The sequence below is a fragment of the Falco naumanni genome, chromosome 7 (genome assembly GCF_017639655.2).
Source record: "Falco naumanni isolate bFalNau1 chromosome 7, bFalNau1.pat, whole genome shotgun sequence".
Taxonomy (NCBI): Eukaryota; Metazoa; Chordata; class Aves; order Falconiformes; family Falconidae; genus Falco; species Falco naumanni.
Window position 1 is genome coordinate 11,709,375 of NC_054060.1, and position 24,319 is coordinate 11,733,693.

The 24,319-nt window shown below is 49.8% G+C and overlaps 2 protein-coding genes across 2 annotated transcripts; one reads left to right on the forward strand and one right to left on the reverse strand.

Moving 5' to 3' along the window:
- Nucleotides 1-16,735: 16,735 nt before the first annotated feature.
- Nucleotides 16,736-19,500, reverse strand: MRPL46 (mitochondrial ribosomal protein L46). The gene is made up of 4 exons (XM_040601528.1): nt 19,228-19,500; nt 18,571-18,769; nt 17,861-18,034; nt 16,736-17,177 (listed from the first exon to the last, which is right to left on the reverse strand). The coding sequence occupies exons 1-4, from the start codon at nt 19,498-19,500 to the stop codon at nt 16,927-16,929; spliced, it is 897 nt and encodes a 298-aa protein (XP_040457462.1). The 3' UTR covers nt 16,736-16,926.
- Nucleotides 19,444-23,968, forward strand: MRPS11 (mitochondrial ribosomal protein S11). Its single transcript, XM_040601529.1, has 6 exons — nt 19,444-19,551; nt 19,769-19,882; nt 20,095-20,184; nt 20,953-21,082; nt 23,083-23,148; nt 23,600-23,968. The coding sequence occupies exons 1-6, from the start codon at nt 19,499-19,501 to the stop codon at nt 23,705-23,707; spliced, it is 561 nt and encodes a 186-aa protein (XP_040457463.1). The 5' UTR covers nt 19,444-19,498; the 3' UTR covers nt 23,708-23,968.
- Nucleotides 23,969-24,319: the final 351 nt, after the last annotated feature.

Below are 24,319 nucleotides of genomic sequence, written 5' to 3' on the forward strand. Positions count from 1 at the left end.
ACATGCCCTGGTGCAGGGAAGGAGGCCAGGCCTTGCCAGAAAGCAGCAGCATTTCTGAGCAGAGCTCTTGCAAAATCCCCATCCTTTCCCGCACGATGTACAGCAGAAACAGCCGCAGCATTCCCACCTCAGAGGAAAGGAGCCGCGAGGCAGTCAGAGTCCCTTGGTGATGAAGCATTGCAGCACAGGCTGCCAGGAGCTGGCCAGGATGCTCCTAAAGAGCATTCAGCAAGCCTCAATAACGTGAATCTGCTGCCGAAGCCCCATGCAGTGGCGAAGTCCTTGGCTGAAGTTCCTATTGAGGAGGCTGACAGCCAGGAAAGCCACTGTAGGGCGTCCCAGGGCTGCACTGGTCCCACTGATGACTGCTGTGGACCCCTGAGGAGCCCCCTGCCCCCCCAAAAAAAAAAAAGTGTGTGTGTGTGGTCCCTGAAGACAACAAGGATGATGGGGGCTCTAGGGATCCAGGCACTGGGGAAATCTGGCTCCAACAAGTCCACACACAGCCAGGGGGGATGTGTGGAACACCAGCTCACTGCCTGCAGAGCCTGAGTCTTCAGAGATGTGTGCGTGGGGGTTAAAACCTGCCGCTCAGTTTGCACTGGTTGTGGGAGGCAGTGGGGTCCCCTGGGCTGCTGCATCCTCCCTGCTGGAGTTGCACAGCGCACCAGGAGGGGACCTCAGCATCCCTCCCCAGGGGTACCCCAGCGCTGCCGCCCGCCACAGCCCGCATCACCCAGAGGCTGGCATCTTCAAGGCACTTCACCCAAAATCAGTCCCAGACGTTGAAAACTAAATAGCTAAAGCAGCACGTTTCAGATCCTCAGGGATTTTGTAGCTAAAGCTGCCAGGCTGCAGCAGGGCTTCTCAGCTGGCCCTGTCCACCACTCATGTCTCAGCTGGGCTGAGCCTCTGTTCAAGCACGTGTGCCTCTCACAGGTATTTAAAAATAGAAATAATAACAACCTCTTCTCTCTTTCCTGCCTGGTTGGAGAAATAGCTTAATTAGTTAATAAGGGGTTTAATTTGTTGTGTAGCTGTGTGAAGAACTTGCAGAGGGCAAGCTAAGTCAGTAAGTCAAAGCAATAAACCTTAGAGGTAGGCTGGGAAGGGGAGGGTGATCCCACTGTGCCTGGCCATGTCCTGCAGGGAGACCCGGCTCTGCCTCCGGCTTCAGCAAGGATTTCCAGGCCAGGCCTGAGGAGCTTCTCTCGGTGGTGAAATGATTGCATCCCAGTGGAAAAGTTGGAGCAAATCAACATTTTCTGTTTTGCTGAATGATTTCTGCCCACTTTAGCAGGGCAGCTGGATCTCAAGCAAGATGCTGCTGGCCCCAGACACACAAGTCACCCCTTCTCTGCACTGAGATGTGGGGCTCCCAGTATCCCTCCAGCACTGGGGAAAGGCAGGGAGGTGACCAGAGGATGGCTATTTATTTCTATACACTCAAACCCGGTGGCAACGAAGATGTCGACTCCTGAATATGGATTTCAAAGTCTTTATCTCCAAGTGCACTGAGCTTGTACAGCTGGGGGAAAACTGCCAGGATCTCCTGCACCCCTGTCCCAGCTGTCACAGCAGGACCAAGTCGCTCAACACCCAGCCCCTTTGGCCAGTGGCCAACTAACCAGGGCATGTACTGTCCCAGAAAGCTCCTGCCTGATCCAAAATGACATGGCAATTAGTGTTTATCCACAGCAAAATTTTAAAAGGCATAAAGTGGGCCTTTATGTGGAGTCACTGCCACACTGCAGATGAGGCTTCAGCGCTCCTTGTCCCCCCAGAGCAGTGCAGGGGACGAGGACCAGGGTGCTCACCAGCACTTGCAGCTCTCAGAAGTGTTCTTATAACCCTGGTTTCTGCTGGACCTTGTTAAGGGTGAGCTCTGAGACGGAGATGAGCGAGGTAGAAGAGGAAGACAGAGACCTGACCTAGCCTTTGCCACAAGCTGTTGCAGCCTGTTAAAGCACGAAGGGCTGATGGAAAAAGCTGCACACACACGTACAGGCACACACACATCACACCTCTCTCCACTCCTCTTCCCCATCAGGCACCGTCGTGCAGCCCTGTTGATGACTCTGGACCACACTGCACAGCACTGCTCAATTTAATGCATGCCTCTATCAAGCCCGTGGTGTCCTGGCTGGGCTTCCCAGATACGGCTGCTTGACCTCACTGAGCATCGGCTGATTTCCCGGCCAGGGGAAGGGTTGGTGCTGGGCTGCTGATGGAGCTGGAGCCAGGGAAGGTTTCTGGGCTCCACCAAGAGCCACAGCAGGAGATGCCAGAAGAGCCAAAGGCTTCTCCCCAACAAGTCAAGGCAAAGCCACGGAAAACTTGTCTGTGTTCCCACATGGCTGCTCTACACGTCCTGTTTGGGTGTCATTACAGGTAATTCCCTGCTTGACGTCTCGTCAGAGGTGGGGGAGGGAGCCACCATTTCAAGAAAAGACAAAAGGGCTCTTTCTTCATCAGCATTAACCTCAGGCAGCTCTTGAGAAAAATTCTGGGCAATTAGTGAAGCATAAGAAGATTTATAATTGAAATCTAGTTTGTAGCACTACAGGCGGCTCCCTCGAAAGACATTTCTCAGAGACCAAAAAAAAGGCAGGGGGGTGGGGGGGGTGGAGAGGAGAAAAAAGAATAGAGAGAGACAGAGAGAGAGAGAGGGAACTAGTTAAAGAGTTTTAAAATCTTGCCGAAAACTCCATTTAGTTTAACATTGCATGATAGCTTTCATAATTCAGAACAAAGTGCAAAGCTCTTTAATGAGGCCATTAATGACCCTTTAATTTACTCCACCAGGGCTGAATTCATAAAACATTTATGTTCCATTTACACAGGATTTTCCTGAGACTCTTCGGGGCAAGTCAGCATCACAGAGTAGGTGGGATGAAACAGAGGGCTCTTCTCTTCTGTTCCCTCTCTTCTTCACCCTGGTGCTGAGGCTCCACGTGTGTCTTTTAATTCTGTTAGAGAAGCCGCAGGGACCCAGGAGGAAGAAGAGCCATTTTTGACCTTTCTGCATGGTAAATAGATGCAAGAGCGCTCTCTTGTATTTCTGCTTTAGGAACAATGAAACCCTTTTAAGATCTAGCTGGGGCATGAACAGCCAGCCTTAAACACCATTTTTTAAAAAAATCATTACAGCCCAGCTCCAGTTCATTACTTGCTTGCAAGATCAGATCTGCTCTTGGGGTAGCACTGTTGCTGTTGGAGCATATGGGGGAGAGATGTCCCACCAGCTTTCCAGGCTGCTTCCCACTGCTTTGGGTGATGGTGAAGGGTTGGGGGGAAGCTTGAAGGATGCGGATATATAGTGGGTGCTGAGGCTGCTGCTGCTGAGTGAGGGAAGGCTGGACTGGGACCTGCTGCCAGGCTGAGCAGAGGTGCCTGCCAGGCGGCTGCTAGATGTGGTAGCTGAGATTGTCTCTTGGCATCTCAATATCTCCTGTCCCTGCAACTGTGGGAAGCTAGGAGAGCTGGCAAAGCACACGTGGGGCAGCACCCTGCGGTGAGAACGGGGCTGGTTCATCGTCCCCATTCAGCACTCCAGGAAGACCACACCTGAGCTGCAGGTGACGGTCCGGTCTGGTTGTCCCTTTACCCAGGCTAAGCTATTTGTCTCTCAACAGTTTTTCTTCTGTGACAGACTGCAAGCAGGGAGAGACACCTAGCAACATGTAAGTGCTTGTATGGGCTGAAACATCTTTCTATTAAAAAAAAAAAAAACACAAAAACAAAACCCAAACTTACTCTTCCTGGTTTATTCCAAAGACCTCACTCATTTCTTCAGAAGATGACTGTTTCTAAGCATCTTCAGATAAAAAGAGCCATTAATCATCACAACTGGGTTCACAGCATCTTAAGTTTGCTTTTACCAGCCTTCTCATCTGCTTTGTCAGCTTCAGAACTGTTAAGCACTTCTGGTCTGCTTGTGGCTTTGACCCAAGAAGGGTTTCCTGCACCAGCCAACACAATATTCATGACAAGCCCAAGAGGACAGAGGTGCCAGCCCACAAGAATCAGTTCCCCAAAAGTCCCTGCAGGGAGGGGCAGGGAAGATGCTCTCAGGCTACAGGCAGAGGAAAAAGGTGAAGTCTGTTGGAGAGCATGTCAAGAGTCAATGTTTCTAATATCTATAAATGACAGTAACATTCCATGCCCGAAGGTCTGCGGAGCTGGGTCTCCCTGCAACATGTGTCTGGTAAGGCGTGGGGGGGGCCAGGCTCAGAGGGAGTTTTATTTTCCGTATCACTTGCCCTCTCCCCCTCAAATTCAGGTTGGGTTGTCATTCTCATTTCCTTCCTCACCTGTGCTTTTGCTGACGCAGGTCAGAAATCCGATGGACCATCGAGGTACTGACACTGCTTGCGTCTGTACGGTTCATGAGTCATCCTCCTCGTTTCACAGTTAAAAGGGCTGCTGACGCTGATGCCCTCAGAAAGGACATATCATCAGGAGCACCAATGCATTTGAAACTATGTCAGCGCTCAGCAGCAGCAGGCTGCACGCACACCAGTTTGTTATTGTAGGGTCTTTTGCGTGCATTGCGTTCTATGCACCGGGTTTGTGGTTGTAGGGTTATTTTTTTTACTTCAGGGGAAGGAACCAGAGAGAAGGATTGCTTGACCTGCCTGGTTCATTCGTGCAGAATTGCTTTGCAGAGTAGGGCCAAGTTTGTCAGAACACTTACATCACAAAAAGAAATTATGGCCAAAAGAAATTTTAAACATGGACAAGAACAAAATAACAAAAACCCCACAGACAGACACTCCAATGAAGAGAAAAAATAGACACCATTTTTCAAAAATTGCAAGTGATTTTGGAATCTCACACTCAAAAGTGATCTAAGCACTAAAAGCACCAGGACCCTGACAGGATAAATAGGGAACTGGTCCCAGTTCAAGCCCACAGTGCCCAGTGTCAGCATTGCAAGTGGTGTTGCAGGCAATCAGTGAACGGGACGGAAGGGAACCTGCAGCGAGAAGAGGAGGCGAAATGGAACTGGCTGCCCGAGGCACCAGGACAGCCACAGCAGCGGGTCACCCACTCTGCCTACCATGTGAAGGGATGCTCTCTATCCTGGTGTGAAGGTGGGATGTGCCTAGGTGGACACATCTAGCTTTTGTGGACAATAGAGACAGGAAAAGCCAAATTTCCATGCTGAAATCACCCCCAAAGGAGAACAGAGGCAGGAGGTACAAGTTCAGCAGGCTAAGGGGAGCCCACGGACAGAGCTGGCTGCCCCCAGGACTGAGATCATTCCTGGGATGCTGTCCTGCAGAGTGACTGCTGACTGACAGCGAGCAGGGAAAGGAGCCAGGTCTGAGCAGCACAGGGACCTCCTGCTGTCACACAGAGCTGCCTGCAGACCCAGGTGCTCTGGGGACTCTCACTCCCTTTGGCTCCAGCAGCAAACAGCTCTGGGCAGCTCCAGGAACAAGTTGCCTTAGCTCGATTATTATTTGATTTCCAAAAAACATCAATGCAGGGATCCCATCCAACCTGGACCCTGGACTGTTTACTAAGCACAAGCTGCCATTTAGTTAGAAACACATGGGCTCTTATTATTACATTTCCCTGGAAAAAACACAATGGTTTAAATGAAAAGGGAAAATATTTAGTAAAAATCAAAACTTGCACTCACACACATAGACGCTCTGAGGTTTCACAACCACTTAATTCCCTGCTCCTCCATACCAGTTTCCAGCTCAGCACATCTCTACCTACAAAGAACATCTCCAGGGAAGCCTACAGCCAAGGGCTTCGGTTTGCTTAGGTTACCCACGTGGCCAGCCACACGGGGTCAAGACTCCAAACTATGAAGTACAGGTAGGTTTTTGAAGCTGCCTAATTTTGCACTGATTTCTTAACATTATCAGGTAGCTTACATACCTCCAGGGCTCCAAGAGTCGATTTGCAGCTATTGCCCTTGAGGGCATGTAGTACTTGAAGCCAACAGACACACCGCCTTTATGAGGATGTCTTTGTGCTTTAGCCATAATCAGAAATGCATAGTTTGAGCTACACTGAAAGAGCCCTGCGCATATATCCATGACTCACCTGAGCAACAATGAGCAGTCCAAGATGTCTCTCCACCACTGTAACTGAGTGCAACTGAGGATCTTCACGCATCCACTTTCCTTCTGCTGCTGTAAAAACCCCAAGAGAGGGCAGCCAAAACATTTAAAGCCTCAGTTTGGTCACTTTGATGGGCCACAGGAGGTGGGCCGATGCTCACAAGGCGCCTGTCCTGGTAGTGTCGATGCTGTCTTGAAAATCAAGGTGATTTCATGGCTAAACCACAAGCTGCAAACAGGAGAAAATCAGCAGGCCAGTGAGAAAGCCCTGTTTTCCTTAGTACTGCTGCTGGGTCTCATAATCAAGACTATCGGATACACTGATGTCATGCTAGTAATGGTATAACTCTATATCAGCCTGACGGCACAATGGGTTTACAAAAGGAGCAGTATATGCAGAAATACACACTCATGCTTACTAATCCCTCGTAAGCCTGTAATCCTGATTCTTTCTTTTCCAAATAATAAGTGCAGATCTATTAAGACCCTATCACTAGCAGCATGTTAAATTCCCCTCTTCCTGCCTGGAATCTGCTGCGTACCCTATGCATTGTAGAGCAAGGGGTAGACGTGCCATCCCTCAGCCCCCTATAATAAAGACTGTGATGGTGCATGCTTGAAAAATCCCACCCTGGTGTTTCTCCCTTAGCCCTACCAGGGGGAGCACATGGAAGCAGCCACAGCCTTGCTCTCATTTCCTTTCTGGAGGGTCTGAGGATGTCTTCTAGCGGGCATTTCTGCATCAAAATTAAACACACTTACTCACAGCCATGCAAGTAAGCAAGGGGATACCCACCAGTGTTTGACAGCCTCCTCCAGCCAGCCCTGGTGGAGATTTTCCACCCCCTTCTTGCCAGCTGTGTCCTAGTGCTGCCAAATCCCCACCTCCACCAGCATCCCCAGCCACAAACAGCTACTTCCAGGGAGCCCTGGTATCAAACAACGTTTCATAACCATTCCCCAGCCACCGCACACAAATAACCTGGAAATAACCCTTCCAGGAGTGACAAAGTAGCAGTCACTAATTACACAATTAATTTATTCTTTGGCACTAATAAAAAAATGAATTTGTGTTACAAAGGAGGAGATAAAAAAAATCGAAGGATTTGTTTAATTAAAACAACAATGTATTGAAAAACCAAGTAATTTTAATGATACAGACAATGCTGAGATTGTATAATTAGTAATTAATTACCTATACAATGACACTTTCTTTTCTTTAAAGCTATTCCTTTTTCTTCTTGTTTGTTTTGCTTTTTTCTTCTTGCCTGCGACTGTCTTCAGGGCACACAAATCATGGGAGCGAATTACTGTGCGGCACATTAGCTAACAACCTGGCTCTGCGTGCAATTCTTTACCTGCAGGCGGAGGTGCCACATTCTCGCCTCTCGCATCCTGGTCCCCACCGAGGAGCAATCACAGACCTCCCTCCCCACCCACCCCCTGCCTCTCACAGCCGCTTTCTGTACCAAGAGCCCAGGCAAAGCGGTGAGCGGTGCAAATTGTGACTCCAGCCACCAAGAGCCACTGGGACAGTTGACAGGCAGAACAGCTACAGCCTTCTGTAGAGGGAGTCAAGGAACAGACTGTTAGCCCAGTGCTAGATACATATTATGCTTATAAGTCCTGATGTTAACCAATGTTATATATATATTTTAAGTATTCATGTATTCATAGCTATAAAGGCCTTTTCTCTACTTGAGCTAAATTGTATAACCGTGACCTATTGTCCCAGAAGGCTTTTTATTCATGTTAAATGGGTACTGAGATTATAGCACTCCTTGGTAGTAGGTGCAGAAGTGTTCTGGAGGAGACAGGAGAAGACGGATGATCTTATTGAGGCTCAGCACAGAAACCAAAAACACAAGAACCAAGCAGCTCTGCAGCACAGCTGGCTTTCGCATCTGAAAAGTCAGCTGGGAGGTTGGCTCACTCAGGAGGACAGGACATCACCCAACCTTGTCCCCTCCCTAAGGAAGTGCTAACTGCATCCACGGATTGGAGACAACATGCCCAGCGTGCACTCTTCACATGCCCCATTCTGGTGGCTCCAGCTTGCCATGGTGGTCCCTGATCGCTCACTGGTCCCATCTGTTCCCTGACCCTTACGCCAGGGAGAGTGAGCCAGGCTGGCCTCTGTGGCGCTGCTGCTAGCAGTGCTTCACATGGTGCATCTCTCATGTGTTCTTCCACCCTGCCTTGTTCTTTGGGGGCAGCGTGCTCACTTGCATTTCCCCACCCACCCACCCCAAACAGTAAAATTTGTCACTGGCTCCCTGGTACCCATCACAGTCCCTCCACAGAGCCCAGACGCACCCTAGCAGCTACCAATTAGTACTCAAGATAAAACACAACCTCCTTGAAAAAAGCTCTGCATCAGCATCCTGCAAGTAGCTCCTGCAGCCTCGTCCCTCCCTGCCCAGCCATGAGATCACTGCAACTCATGTTAGTGAGACTGGCAGGTCCCCTGCTTGGATCTTAACCATTATCCAAGGCCTAGGGGCCCCTCTGGCTGCTGGTTTTGAATCTCATCATCACACAGGCACAAGCAGTGAGATGTTCCCAGATCATCTGTTCGTTCCCAGTGCACACCAAGGAGAGCCCCCACTTCCTCAGAGACGTGTTTACCTCCACACTGTCTCGGGAAGAAGTCAAGACAAGGCCAGCCCAGGTGCTGGTGCCAGGATGCACAGTGGTGGCCAGGGATGCTGCTGTCCCCTTGCCGTCTCCAATACTCCAGTCACTCCGACGCAGTCGGGGTAGAAGCGGCAGCGAGCTGGCTGCTGGCTGTTACACTGGTGCCAGATGGTGGATGAGATTAAAAGAATTTGATTTTCAAATAATCCATAAACCTGGCTGAGCTAATGTCGTTTCATATGCATTATCTTGTAATCCCAGGGAAGAGAACGTTTCAAAGCAAAGAGCCTTATTCTCCCTCCCTGCAAGGACTCTAACAAGCTATAGATAATCCCCTTTTTGTTGGAAGGTGCTTACAGGAGACCTACAACACCCGGAGCGTGGCACAGGGGTTGCAGCTCTGTGCTGGTGCCTGGGCAGAGGACAGCCAGGCACCCAGCACCACAGAGGCTATCTTGTCCTGAGCTTTGTAGGGGCAGGAGCAGCACATAGCAGGGCCCAGGGACACCTTGAACTCAGACCCCTGGCCAATAAGGGAGAATAAAGGAGGACTTTTGCCACTGCTGTCCCCTAACACTCCAGGGAAGCCAATGCTGCATGACCGGGGTAGGGTGGGAGATACATTCTCTCTTCTAGGTAAACACACTTTTATGCCCACTTTTGGGAATAAACCCCAAAGCCCAACCCAAGTAAATCAAAGGCATGCTACGCCATCCTGGGAAGAGGATCAGGTCCTCCCTGGTGACCGAACCCCACAGCCAGGGTCTGGTGACCACATTCGCACTCACAAGGTGAGGGACAGCACGAGGCTCAAACCTGAACACTGCTGGAAATCCCTTCACTACCCTCTCCAAAGCAACCACTGCACAACCAGGCCATAGGAAATTAATCCTCAGGGATTTCTTGACTTCTCCTTGCCTGTTTCAAACGCCTACAATAATTTTTTGCCCCTATCCCTACCCTATATGGATGTACCCCTTCTGCACCTCCATCCCTTCCTAACTCCTGCACGGTGCCCTGGGCAGCCCTCAGCACCCACCTGCCATCCACCCTTCATCCTCAGATGCTGCCTGCCTGCTCCCTGCTCTTTTCTTTGCCCTAGAGACTCCCTTGAGCATCCAGTTACTCGACAAGCCTCCACGGAGCAAAGCTGGCCTTCTGCTGGTCTCCGAGACCCTTGCAAGGCACCAGGCTTAGGCACAACAGTTAAAAATCGGTGATCGTTACTCCATGCTCCAGGTTCCCCCACTGGAGCGAGCAAGAGCTAGAGCAGGAGGCGATATTAAGGGGAAAGGGAAGGAAAGCTCCACAGATGGGATTTCCCAGTCACTGCCTGCCACCTAGTGCCTAGCAACTGAGCTGTTTCACAGGCAGCAAGTGACATCCACATCCATTCTCGAGGGAATTTAGCGCTTAAATTAGAGCCCTCTACATTTGTGCATCAGGCTTCTAGCGCTAGGGAGTTCCCCACTGTGCCCCTCACTCTGGGCCAGGGCCAGGGAGAGGGTTTTGGACTCAAATAGCCCAAATCCTGGTGGGATCTGGCCAGGGAAAACAGCCTAGAAGCAAGGGGAGGTGATGCTGCGTGCCTGTCTGGGTTGCAAACGCGATGCCCAGCTACAGCAAGCTAACTAAATACAACACATCTTGCTTTGCTGCACGCTGTTACCTTCAAGGTCGCATTCTCATCAGCAGCAGGTCTGATCAAAGCAGTGCACACAGACATTGCGTGAAGAATGCCACAGACAGGCTAAAAATAGGGAGACAAATGGAAACATGAGAGAAAGGGGCGAAGCATGAGGCTTGTCAGCTGTGCAGGAGACTGAAAACCTATAGAAAAACAAGAAACAAGCAAAAATAATCAAGAAATACTGACTTTGTGACTTGGATATGCTGGCGCTTGGAGATACTACTGTAGTTTCTCACCCAGTTCAATCCACAGGCAACCACTGCAGCAGGAACCCAGCCCCTACGAGCCACTTGCAGCCTTTGGGTTGGTACCAACAGCAGGCGATATGGAACATTTTACTGGTCTTCAAGTAATTTGGAGGGCTGATGCTCTCCCTTCCCTCCCTTCATATACCTGTGCTCACCTTACTGGCTGGTCATCTGGCAGCTTCTTGTCCCTCTGAAAGAGGGCTTTGATACCCACCCACCCACAAATGCAGGAGACAGCAGGCGAGACAGCTACAGCTCACCACAGTCCTGTCTCCAGGCAGAGAAAATTAAGGGATACGAAATCCAGAAGGGTTCGGGACAGGCAACATCCATCCAGCCCACTACCTCCAGCCCGTGCTAGATCATGAGCCTTTAGCATGCTGCAAGCAAGGGGCACCTTCTGCTGTGCCACATCCCTTACTTCTGCACAGGGGGCAAGGCTGGGCGTTGAGCTGTGAGTGCTGGTAGAGTAGGAGCAGAAAAGTGGGTCCCCATGGGTGCCACTTCCAGCAGTCACCCATCCCGCACCCTGAAATGGGGAACTCACTGCCCCTTTACACAGGGCACTGGTGGGATCAGACACCCCAAATGCCCAGCCTCCCTCCCCAGCAAGTCCCTTATCACTTGGCTGCCCATGCCCCGTCACATCCCGGTACTTTCCTCAAGCTCATCCAACATTTACAGGCTGTGCTATTTGCTAGTGCCACAGCTTGGGAAACAATTGCTGTTTTGCAGAGGGGAGCGTTGGGTCTGACACAAATGGGCTGCACTGATCATTTGGAAAAGGCAGGCAGGGCAGGGCACCAGCTTACAAACACGAGGAACCAGATTTACTGATTAGCACATGGCTCTGATTTCCTCCAATGCTTCCAGAAAAGCAATAGGCGACATTAACAAAAGGATTACTCAGAATTCAAAAGCAAATGGGATTTGTGACCCATTATATTAACTGGGGACTGAGGAAAGCTCTACAGAGAGAGAACACTGCCGGCAGGTCACCAAACCAATTATTAAGAGCTCACAGATCACGAAGCTAGATATATACACACATCATGATAAATTTCTATTTGCCTGCAGAAGCAGGACGCTGGCTGAGCCACCCTCCCAACCCAGTGTGCTTTTTCTATGTGCCCATTAAACCTGGATTATATCTAGTTACTTTCCCCAATAATTCACTTCCCCCACAGGTTTAATGCTGTGGAATAACATTTGGGAGGGTAAAACCTGAAAGGAGAAATGTAATGGGCATAATTACTTTGATAGATGAGAGCGAGCAGAAAGCAGGCAAGCAGCACACGGTGGGAGCAGGCCAGCAGCACACATACTCACCCCTGACATCGCTCACCGTCCTCCCAGCAGCAGCACTGGCCTGTGCCTCGTGCCTGACATCCCCAGCTTCCCTCTGCACAGAGCAGCCCTTCAACACAAGGTCACCTGCCTCTGACATCCGCCTTCACCTTCATCTCCAGCAGAGAACAGCTTAAGCCGCAAATTGTTAGCTGTAAAAATCTTTTCCTAAACTTTCGCCTCAGTTAATTATGAGATTGGATGTTCATGGTAGCCAGGTAATGGGCCGGCTCCTGCTCACATGCTGTCCTGCTTCTGGAGTAGGCCGTGGTGGTGAGTCCTAAAAACCTTGTATATGCTGCATAAAGGCTTTATTGCCTTGCCTAGGTTTTGAAGAAGCTTCATTTTAATGTTGCTGAATAACCCTTCGTATTTCAATTAAGAAATGCCACTGGGTCTCCAAGCATTGCCTGTGAAGTCCTGCCAAAGGATTTTATAGCCCCAGCAAGATCTGTTAGGGAAACGTAGCCTTCACAGCACAGCTGTACCTACAACTACCCGAAAAGTCTTCCTGCTGTCAGCATTTTGTACTCGCCTCACAAATTCCTGGCTTTGCTTTTTGAGGGCCTGGTGTTGTTTGAGGATTGGGTATTATCAGCAAAGCTTCTGGAGCAATTTTACCCTGAGTCCAAGTTCCCAGTAGCTCTCTTTCGTCTATATCCATTCTTACCTTCGCAGAGATTCACTCAAACATTGCCTTCTGCCTGATGTATTCTGCATTCTTCCAATGCTCTGGTTATGTCAAAACACAGGGGCGATTTCACAAGAAAAGGGAGGAAAAAGGTGTCCTCGAAACAAAAGGATGGGACCTCATCCACTCATATCACCACTGACCTCAATCCTGATTTTCCATGTCATTTTCTGCTGGGTCTCTGGGCTGCTGCGAGCAGATCACCCCACACTGCATCCCCTGCAGGCAGTTGAGCACAGCAGGAACAGGCCGCACTTGCAGAAACCCCAGGTGCTACTAGAAAAACTCCCTCCAAAGAGACAGATCCTTTCCAATACAAACACAAGAGCTTGAACAGAACAGAAGGAAAGTGACTGATGCTCCTGGAGACGCCTTATCCTCCAGGACAAGGAGTGACTCCACAGGCTGCCCCAGCTGAGATAGCTGAACTCCTACCCTCCCTGAGCCAGCTCACCCCTTGGCCCAGCAGGAGGGAAGCTGCAGGGTGCTCCCAGCACTGGAGCAGCTCTCCGTGCTCTAACAAGCTCACGGCTGTATTTAGGAGCAATAGCATCTCTCCTCCTACAGGTTTTCAGAGAGCAGAAAGTGGTGGAGCCCATAGCTCCAATGGCCTCTCCTGGCTCTGTGTGTATTTACCTTCCAAATGCTGAAGCCTTTGGTTGCTTGGAGCCAGCCAGGATGAACAACAAACAGCAGCTTCCTATTATGTGAGAAAGCACATGGGTCTGAACAGTTCACAGCGTATCACAAAGTGCACGAGCAGGGCTCTGCTTAGAGAGCACCAATCCCCAAAAATCCCGCAGACAGGGAGGGATATCAGCTAGGGAAGATACTTCTTAGGGAAAGTAGAGGAAAGCTGTATCTGTGAAGCTGAAAAGTGGTTTTATTAGGACTTGTTATCTCCCCTTCACTGGAGGGAAGTGGTAGCATCAATTTGACACAAAGAAAACCTTCATCTCTCTTTTTAACATGGTAGCTTAAGCAACGGCTTAGACACTGGTGGTTTAGACTGCAACTGATCCTTACACTTGCTTCTACTGCTGGAGGCTTTATAGCAACACCCGCTGGACTGCATTGCACCAAGTAAAGATCATCTTAATACACCTACTTCCCTGTTGGAGTGGGGAGAAGATCTGGCTTTTGTGTATCACCCTCAGGAATGGAAGTGCCCTGTGCAGAAAGCAGCTTTGAGGAGCAGAAAGTCTCCACAGTCTGACTGCTCTCCAGCTTCCTCCCCGAAGTGCGCAGTCAGATAATGCTCAGACACCAGCCCCAGCAGCCGCAGCGCTGCTCTTACGTTGGACTTCTTAGATGAGCCCCACGTTGCTGCTCTCAAAGCGAGGACTCGCAGGTCCTTTCCAAAACACCTCTCTCCTGTGCACACTTCACAGGAAAGCTCTTCGATTGATCTGACTGTGCCTTGCACTTAAGAGCCACAGCAAACTCAGTGCTTTCCCAGGTACTTGCTGCAGCTTCAGGTTCTGGTAGAGAGATCTCACATGAGGTGGCCTTTGCCAAGATGAGAAAAGCCCTCCAGGCTTTGGGTGCAAACAAGCTGCAGACTCCCTCAACATCCAGGCAAAAGCTCATGCAGTTCGTCTCCATCTGCAAGGGGAGTTTTGTGTTTCATGCTCAACACAAGTGAAAGGCTTCCCCTGCTCTTTGTGCTGGACCACAGGAGGCACGCTGCAGCTGCAGCAGCTCTCTCCCAGCCACAACTCAACAGCTTCTTCTGTTCCAGGAGAGAGAAAAGCTCTCTCAGAAAAGGTTTTAAGGCTTTGTACTATCTGCCAGTAGTTACTAGCAAAATATATCCCACCAGCCCACCTGATCAGACCTCTGCAACTCTGCAAGTATGGGCCTAAGTTTGCACCAAGTGGAAAGACAGCCAGCAGCCACCAAGCCCTCAACGGAAAAGAACAGCCTCAGTCATGTACTGTGGTACCTCTTGGAGCAGGGAGGAAATGAGAAGATACAAACCATCCTCTCCGCTAGGAAACCTGCATATCTTTCTGCCTTCCCTCTCACCAAGGCCAGAGAAGAGAACAGGCCACACAGCAGAACTGAGCAAAAGCACCCGAGCTGCAGGATCTGGGATTGTTTGCAGCAGCTGGCTGAGAGTTTTTAAATAAAATCAGCTGCAGGAAAAGTAACAGAAAACAAGAAAAGTGCTGTTCCTATGTAGGCTGTGAGCAGCAATTTGTTTTAGGTGATCAGAAAGCAACAATTTCAGCTTCCAGAAAAGATCAAGCTTCTCACACACCTGCTACTTGTAAGAACAAGGGTCTGAGCCCAAGGAAAAAAAAAAAAAAAAAAAGGAGGCTCTTGATTCTGATCTTTCCACTGCTGAAGGGAGCTACACCTCTCTCAGCAAAGAATGCCCAAAGACTTGGAGCTTGAGTAAGCCAGATGGCAAAAACTGCCTGGGTCTGAAGATCAGCAAGCTTTCAGTAAAGCCTTTTCCCTCTTTTGTGCTCCTGGTTTTAAGAATAAACAAACACTGATTAAACAGCATTTTGTATGCTTTGAAAGTTTTGTTCCAGCAACACAAAACCTACCTACAGCACTGGAAACTGGGCAGAGACCTTGGCAAAGGGCACGCCCTAAGCTTGTACCCACAGAGCCAGGGACAGCCTGAAACAATGCAGCAGAGAAAAGCCTAATCCTGAGCTGACTGCACCCATGACCCCCCAGGCTGGTGGGGCACAGCTGAGGGAAGGACTCGCCTCTCCCCTCTGCAGGAGCTTTCAGTCCTGGAGAAGGCAAGAGTCTCCCATTCAGCAGTGCTGACCTCAGACAGCAGCCAAAAAAAATCTGCAATTTTTCAGCCATGTATTCTGCTCCGCCTTTATTTCCTCTTTGCAAGTGCTCCCTGCGGCAGACACAGCCCCCTTGCCAGACCTGCAAGGATGCTTCAAGAACCCAAGTTTTGTTTTGCTGGTAATTTATGGCAAGCCTGCAGCTCCCAAACTGCCCAGCATTAGAAAATGGAAGGCTGCTGTGCTACCCCCCCCACCCCAACGGCTTGTGGAGTGATTAAGGATAGCTTTAATTTGAGGCCTGCAGCTCAACAGCTCCCAAAGGATTGATAAAATACATATAGCAATCTCCAGTTCCACCTCTGGAGGCCGAACTCTCTCCCGATGATTAACGACAGCTATTTCCTCCCTCTCCCCCTGCCACTAAAGAAGGCTGATTCTCTGCAAGGTCCAGCCAGCACCGCACCCACACGCCGACTACCAAACAGCTACATTTACAACCAGAAAAAAAAACCCCAAAGAAATAGAATTTGCCCCAGAGAGGTGAGACAGCACCGTATAAGCCCAGGATAGATCTTCTAATAAAGAAATCGCACTACTAGGGCCAGGCTACCTGCGGCAGACCCGGCTGGGCTGGGTTTGCAGTGCTGACCTAATGCACCAGGAATAGGAGCTGAGAACTGCCCAGAGCCACTTTTGAGGCTGCTCCCAGGAGGCCGCAATGCTAGAGCAGCCTTCCCCCACCAGGAAAAATTAGCCTGCCAGCCCAGACAGAGAGCTGCTGCTCAAGTGTCACCCTCCTTCAGTATCTGTTGCTATAGCTTGAGGCTCAAGAGGAAGGCAGTGCAGGCAGAAAAGCAGCACCCATCTAAAGAGAGAGCGGCTCCACAGCCACCATGTATCACAGACTCTAAGCCAGAGGCAGCTCCAACACAAATTAAACATTAAGCTGTGAATATCCCAGCTTCCATGTCCCCAGAAGCCCACGTTGCCCAGCCTTGTGTCCAGGATGGTTTGTTCCCACCTGGACACACAGATAACCCTTCAGTGCTGTTCTTATTAAAGAGCAGGTACCGGCGACAAGCATTAGCCACTGCACAGAAGAAACCATTTGAGCTTAAGACTATGACAGGAGTCTGGTGGGGAAAGCGAGCCTCCCGGGTACCACAGCCCCAGGGAATCACACACTTGGGAGAGGAAAAGATCATAACATGCATTTCCAGAAGAGGTGGAGGAGGAGGATTCAAGAAGAGCAAAGAACTCTCTCAGGAGAGCTTCACTTCCAAGTATAAGTTTTAATATTTATTCAGTGCAGGCCTGGTGAAGAGAAGTGGGAAATAAGGCAAAGGCAAATTATCCTCCAGAGCCCAAGTCAACATCCCATACACACAGACCATGCAATGCAGCAGCTGTGCTCCTCCCTGGAGTCACGTCCCACATCTTCCCCATCTGCTGGAGCACAGCCTATCGCTTAGAAGTCCAGAAGGAATCGATTGACTTTTTTCAGGTATTCTGACTTCAAGTAATCTCCCAGCTCATCCTTTGTGACCCACAGGTAATCTCCCTCCAGCTCTGCCTGGGACAGATCAGTGCTTTGGAGGAAGGCTTTGAAGAAGAATACTTTGGCTCCCACATTATTCTCAGTCCTGATGGCCTTGGGGAATTTATACTTGTAAATCCCATATGGTGCATTCCCCAGGACTTTGGCTTCAATGTGATCTCCTGCAAGAGGCAGCAATGCAAAAGAAAAAACAAGACATAAGAACACAGAACAACAGTAACTGCTCTCTTGTAGTAACAAAAAGGCAACATAAACCACTCTATATATCTGGTTCAGACTGACTGTTCCCTCCTCTTCGCAGAAATACTGCCAACTGTAAGCCTTTTCTCATGAAAAAAGAACTTGTCTGGAGTCCAGCTAGTCCTCTCAGAGTGAGGGAGGAAGGCAGAGGGTATCAAGTTTTGCCAACCCACAGTGAAAAGCAAGGACACACTGGCTTGCCATGACCCATCTGCCACAAAAGAGAAGCCACGCACCTGGAGCAAGCCAAGACGATTCATGGGGCATCTGGCAATGCTCCAGCAGCAGACCATGAGGGCCAGACCCAGCACTGCAGCTGCTGTCAGCCAGAGATCCCAACTCACAGCCTGCCAGCCCCGTCAGCCTCCTGCATGCTGCAGTCACTCTGCAACAGTACACAGTTACAGAGCCGATCACCCAGGACCACAACTCTTGCTGGAAAGCCCACTTCATTGAGCTCTGTCCCTTTGCCATGAAATGCCTTTTCCCAGAAAATGGGAGGTGATTTCACTACAGCAGATAGCAGGTATCCCTCAGATAGGGCACAGGAAGAAAACCCTGGGACAAAGAGGGGGGAGGGCCAGGCACAGGACAAACTACACACCCAAAAATGTAGTCATGGCTCGCTCAGCTGTGCTTCGCAGCGTCTCTCCAGGTTGCCATTCCACTTGAGGCAGGAGCCACAGTTCCTGGTTACCAATTTTCTGTTTCACCAGAAGCATCAGGTTACTGTCCAGCTTCCTGTTCAATGACTTTCGATTGTTGTTTTTATCAGCATCTGCCAAAAACCAACACACGTTGGAAACAGCCTCCTGGCAGCACTGCTCTAATCCCCCTGATTCATCAACCCTCTGTATCTCACTCTTCCAGCAATAATACACAAACACAGACAATGTCAAAAAAGTATGGACAGTGCTCTCAGTCACTCTATAAACCACTGCTAGACTGTACTCTGTTTCGTTTCCAGAAGGAATTTATAGCAAGCAGCCTGGATCTCTACCTTGACAAAAATCAACAAAAGCACTAGGTGGAGCGTGGGAACAAAGCAACTAAACATTTCTCTTTCCTGGAAACAACATCCATTTTCACCATGTTACCCTGGTAAGGTTGAAAACACACCACTTTGCAGTACAGGAACACTGATTTCCTTGTCAACCAGTTAATTTCTCATGTGCCAACAGTACTGCCACAGAGTGAAGACTCTTTAAAACAAGAAAAGACTCAGCAAATGTTTTTCCTCTACTGAATTCCACTCAGCTGTGTTTGGCCAATAATCAGGGTATTCACCAGAAACACACAAACCACAGCCTGTACCTGTTATCCGTGAAGCAGCTTTAAATTGCAGTAACTTCTGTTCCCACTTGTCCTCCAAGTCTTGAGCCATAATAATTGTTTTGCCAGGTGCTTCATCATCAACATCATCATACGTACTTTCCTTTCTTCTCCTAAGCAGTTCCTCCTCTTTCAGCTTGCGAATTTCATGATCTGAATAGTGGCTTTTCTCCAGCTCTATCTACAAGGGCAGCACAGAGAATTCTTAAACCACCAGCGCTATATGGGCTGGACTTAACAAACAGAATTAAATTATTTCTGCCTCTGCAAACGCAAGATGATGCAAGTTTCCCTGAGACTGAGCAGGGCCTCCCTGCTCGCAGCAGGAGCCTCTAACAGGGACATCAACAGCATCGAGGAAGACCACGGGAGCACTACCACGACCCATGATACCTGGTGCAGGCAGCAAATTACACACAGAGCACTCAGTAACGCTTCATGGCGGGGAGCGACATGACCCATGGTGTCCCCAGACTGGCTGTGCAGGGCCATCATCTCCTTCCACCCCGTGGCCTGTCACTCCAGAGCCTCAGGCACCACCAGGGACAGGCCGCGGCTGCCAGCCCTGCGGGGTGCTCTCCCCTCCAGGCCCGAGGCGGCCATTTTCCCCTCTGCAGACCCCCAGCACCCCCCCTCTACCTGTTCCATGAGAGCCGCCATCTCTTCCTCCTCCTTCTCGAGAGGCTGCGTGATGCGGGGCAGCCGCAGCAGACACATCGCCCCGAAGAGGCGCCACGGCCGCGGCGCCGCAGCGGTACAAAGCCACCGACCCCAACCGGCCGCTCGCTGAGCGGGCGCCGCCATCACGCTGCGGCGCGACCCACAATGCACCGCGGTGCGCGCCGCCACCTTTGCTCCCCGCTCCCGCCGTGCCTTGCGGCGCCTCGGCGGGCAGGCTACGGGAGCCGCCATGAGCGCGGCGATGGCGGTCGCCTGGCAACGGCTGCTGGGGGCGGCCTGGGGGTGAGCGGCGGGAGCGGGCCGCGGTGTGGCGGGGGTCCCCTCGCTCGGGGCTGACCGTTGGGGCCTTCCCGTTCCGCCGTAGCGGCCGGCACGGGAGGCCCCGCTGGGCCTAACCCCTTTCCCCCCTCCCCGGAGCCCGCGGCTCGTCCTCCCCCACAGCCGGCGCCTGGGGCAGGCCCCGGTGCCCTCATGCTCGGATACCGTTTCTTTCCCGCAGGGGCCGTACTGCCACGCTGTGCCGCGGCCTGCGCACCGGCCCCCAGCACCTGCAGGACCTTGCGGAGGCGGCGGCCGCGAAGGGGGCGGAGAACCAGAGCGCGACCGACCCGAGGTGAGACGGCCAGGCCGAGCCCGGAGGGCCCTGCTGGTTTTCTCTCGCTGGCAGGTTTTGTCGCCTTCAGTAGTTTTTCAGCCGAGGATGGACAGGAAATGTGTCAATCACAAGCACAGCTTTTTGGAGACTCGATCCCTTTTTTCTTTCCCAGTATGAAATAAAACTGCAAAAATTAAACAGTGCTTGATATCTCTTGTTTTGCTTCTCAGCCCTTTAATCCTGCAGAGGAGCTCCATGAGATGGGATGGAAAGATCTATGAAGAGATCCCAATAGCTCACATCAAAGCTACGTACAACAAGTAAGCAAATAAGCTGTTCTGTTCCTGCTCTCATGCAAAATAAAGCCTTGTAACATACCCAGGCTTTGGCCAGTCATCATTTTGATCAAAAGGCTCGAAGGAAAAAAAAAGCCAGGGGAGTGGTGGTCATGACTGGGAAGATAATAATACTGAATTCAAACCTTAGTGCTGTTCAGGAAGCATAACTGTCCTTATAGCATCTTCAACAGCAGTAAGATTGTTATTACAGTTCTTGCCTACATTCTGGTATGAATCACTAGATGCCAACAGCTCTAATGGCAGGTTACTTCTAGCCCTCCGTTCTAATGCTATTGCTGTACAGCTGTTGAAAAAAATTGTTGTATTCTCTGTGAGACATGGTTGTGTTTCATTAGTGATCCCCAGTGTGTTATTTTACTGTTTATTAAAAGCTCTTTCAAGTTCTAGAAATGCTTTGTGCATTTTTTTTAAAAAACAGAAAAGGTGAAATGCTCACAGTGAGAGGTGGGTCTAAAAGGGTTAAGCAGTATCTGAGGTGTACCTGGATTAAGTCTTACCCAGAAAGGTTTTGCCACCTTGCTCAGATTCTGTAGGGTGACTGGAAGGTCACTGCTGGGAGGTCTCTGCAGCAGGTTTGTGTAAGTGGGATACCTCAAAAGGGAGTGCTGAGTTAGGGTGGCTTGGAGACAGGAGTCCTGTGGCAAGCCATGCCAGTAAGGTGAGCAAGAAGATACTGGAGAATAAGGCTTTGTTCTAGCTTGCTTCTTTCTTGCCCTTGTCTTTCTGTAGCACCCACATCCAAGTGGTCAGCTTTGACAACAGGCCGTTTGCCCGTACATCCTGTGGCACAGAAGGCTTCCAGAATGCCAAGAAGGGAACTGCCATCGCAGCACAGACCGCAGCCATGGCAGCAGCAGTGGTGAGTCTGCGCTGATGATTCTCACCCTTGCAGAGGGGAGCACTGACTGCCTCCCCTCACTACCTGGGTACATGCCTTGCTCACAGGCAGAATTCTGTTCTTTAGCACTCAAGGCAGCACGCCGCTGTTTGCTGACAGTTTCCTTAGCTTCATCTGACACGCTGCTGTCGTGGTTTATCCCCAGCCGGCAACTAAGCACCACACAGCTGCTTATTCACGCCCCACCAGCAGGATGGGGGTGGGAATCAAAAGAGTGACAGTGAGAAAAGTTGTGGGTTGAGATAAAGACAGTTTAACAAGTGAAGCAAAAGCCACATATGCAAGCAAAGCAAAACAAGGAATTCATTCATCACTTCCCATCAGCAAGCAGGTGTTCAGCCATCTCCAGGAAAGCAGGGCCCCATCATGCATCATGGTTACTTTGGAAGACAAATGCCATCACTCCCAAGTGTCCCCCTCCTTGTCCCCCAGCGTTATGTGCTGTGCATGATGTTGTATGGCATGGGATGTCCCTTTGGCCAGCTGGGGTCAGCTGTCCTGGCTGTGTCCCCTCCCATCTCCTTGTGCCCCTCAGCCTACTCACTGGTGGGTGAGGAGCAGAAAAGGCCTTGACTCTGTGCAAGCACTGCTCAGCAGTAACTAGAACAGCCCTGTGTTACCAACACTGTTGCCAGCACAAATCTAAAACCATCCCATACCAGGTACTGTGAAGAAAATTAACTACCTCAGCCAAAACCAGCACAACTGCACATCTTCATACAGACAAAGCATGTTTGAAACAGCAGTTGGAAATGCCCAGAGGGTGAGCTTAGCGGTGTGGGGGGTGATTGGGGAATGTAACTTGGAACCTGTCCTTTTCGAGCACCAGCTTGCATAGCTTCTTTTTTCCAAGTGAGCATCTTAGCCATTTTGGAAATGTGGCCCCTGAATCAGCAGTGGTTCAATTTTTGCACTGTAGGGGCCTGAGAAGCAGATGTAATTATTGGCTGAATGTTTTATATTTGCTCTCTGTTACAGAACTGAGCTGCTGCCAGCAGTTCCTGTCAGAGAAGGTGATGTCCTTGCACAAGTAGTTTCTAGCTGCATAGTTTACTGTAATTGTTTCTAAAAAAACATGCGGGTGTCCAGGTGGCAGGAGAATATGAGGCTGGCTGCGTCACAGTCCTCATTACAGCAGAATGAGGCAAGGTTAAACTGCAAATCCTTATCCTGAATTAGGTGGGACTCGCTCCAGCCTTTCACGTCAGAGGTGTTTTGGTGCTGCTACCAGCCAACAGGTTATTACGGTTGACTCAGAGGAATAGAAGAACATCTTCACTATTAATCTGTGCTCATCGGAGCCTCGTAATAGCTGCATAGCTGTGCTTGGCCAGATTTATTCTGTCACTGTTAAAGTTGTTAGTACATTAATTGCACCAGAACACAGAAATCAAGAGACCCAGAGGAGCTCCATCCACATGGTGGCAGCACGGCTATGCTTTACAGCAAGTGTTTTTCATTTTCAATTTGCAAGCCGCTAGAATTTTTGCACTGAAGGTGTGGACTCCTGCACAGCAAATACAAAGCTTGCCTGCTTTTCTCATTTACCCTCTAGAAGGAGTCCACTGATCACAGGAGAGAAGTTGCTGCATTAAAGAAGGGAAAACAGCTTTGAGTTAGTCCTTGTTAGTCCCTTGCCAGTTCAGTCACGTATCCATGGATGTGTCATTTTCTGCTGTGGCTTTAGGTCGTGGATAGTTTGATCTTAAAGCCTTGCATGCAGAGCTGACAGCTTAGCACAGAAGTTGTCTTGAAACTGCCATGGCTATATCCAGGCCTCCTTCTCCCCTCGTGTCTTTGTGCAGTAATCCCCGTACTTGTCTTCTGTATCCATCACTACCTACCCTTTATTTTTACTTAAAGAATACTATGATAGTGGCTTAAAAGGGAGTGAAAGACTCCAGAGGAGTATGAGCAGCAGTAATATCGAAGAGAACACTAACCAGTTGTTCTTTCTGCAGAAAGCACGTGGGAAGGGTGTATTGCACGTACGAGTCATGGTGAAAGGACTTGGACCAGGACGCAAAGTAGGTGTCAGAGTTTCTTTTCATATTTTTCTTTCTCAAGCATCACCCGCATTTTTTTTAAAATTCAGGTTAATCACGTGACTACATCTATTAACTTCATTATTCTGAAGGTGATTTAAAGAATTCATCACTCAAGTGCCTAGTAATGAAATTTTAGAATCATTAGAATTTTAGAGTACTATCACTTTAGGGGCAGCATAAAAGCTGTATTTATGACTTCTTCCAACTAAAGTAGGAAAATTGATGGGAATGCTGCCAGAAGGACTGGAACAGATCGGTTTAAACTGGGTTATCTGGTACAGACTAATTTTTAAGAAAATTACAAAGTAGAATCGTTGGAAGAAGTTGGGTTTTGGATGGGGAGCCAAACTATTTTCCCCTGAGATTTTTTTCCTTCTGTGCTATTTGTTGTGTTGATAACAGCGTGTCATCTGCCGTCTTGTTCTTCCAGGCTGCCATCAGGGGTTTGACTATGGGAGGTTTGGAGGTCATCTCCATCACTGACAACACCCCGGTTCCACACAATGGCTGCCGCCCACGGAAAGCCAGGCGAATGTGAGAGGGGAGTGGAGGAGACACAGAGCTTTCAACATCAGTGTGTGCAGCAGGGACTGGGTTGAATGTTGCTCCTGTCTGTGACAAATTCTGGAAAGCCACCCTCCCTGGATATACTTGCAGAGGGAAGCTTGAAAAAGAGAGGCTGTCCTGGGCCTTAAAAGCCCAGGTGGTAGAAGCTGTGGTAAAAGCAAAAATACATGTACTCCCTTAGTGGGAATCCTCTTGTGTACAAGGTTTGTTGATTAAAATGTTGATCTTTTGACAGCTGTTCCTGCTGTGTTCCCAGAAGCATTTTGGATTATTATTGCCTCTCAGCTGCTCTCTTCCTCTTACCACCGTATGTGGCTCTTGTCTAGCCCTCCACGCTATTATTGCCCTTATTAGGCGGAAGGGGAATTTGAGGTCTAGATCTCCTTCTAGTCATCTGTAGTAAACAACTGCATGGGGTCACATCATCTTCCTTCCCTCTTTCTCTCGCTACACACATTTGGAAACAAGGCATGGCGTAACTCTTCCGCTTCCCCCTGGCTTGCAGAGCTCAGTGTGCTGCGCGAGAGGCAACTCCCCCTGTTCGCACAGCATGGAGCACTGTAGTCTGGATCCATTACTGGCA

What these genes read in the sequence shown, in the direction of transcription:
- MRPS11 (XM_040601529.1), top strand. Translation starts at nt 19,499, where the DNA reads ATGAGCGCGGCGATGGCGGTCGCCTGGCAACGGCTGCTGGGGGCGGCC. An exon ending in CTGCTGGGGGCGGCCTGGGG is followed by an intron (nt 19,552 to 19,768) that starts GTGAGCGGCGGG and finishes TCTTTCCCGCAG; the next exon opens with GGGCCGTACTGCCACGCTGT. An exon ending in ATCAAAGCTACGTACAACAA is followed by an intron (nt 20,185 to 20,952) that starts GTAAGCAAATAA and finishes GTCTTTCTGTAG; the next exon opens with CACCCACATCCAAGTGGTCA.
- MRPL46 (XM_040601528.1), bottom strand. Translation starts at nt 19,500, where the DNA reads ATGGCGGCTCCCGTAGCCTGCCCGCCGAGGCGCCGCAAGGCACGGCGG. An exon ending in AGCTGCTTCACGGATAACAG is followed by an intron (nt 18,035 to 18,570) that starts GTACAGGCTGTG and finishes GGTTTTTGGCAG; the next exon opens with ATGCTGATAAAAACAACAAT. An exon ending in AGCCATGACTACATTTTTGG is followed by an intron (nt 17,178 to 17,860) that starts GTGTGTAGTTTG and finishes TGCCTCTTGCAG; the next exon opens with GAGATCACATTGAAGCCAAA.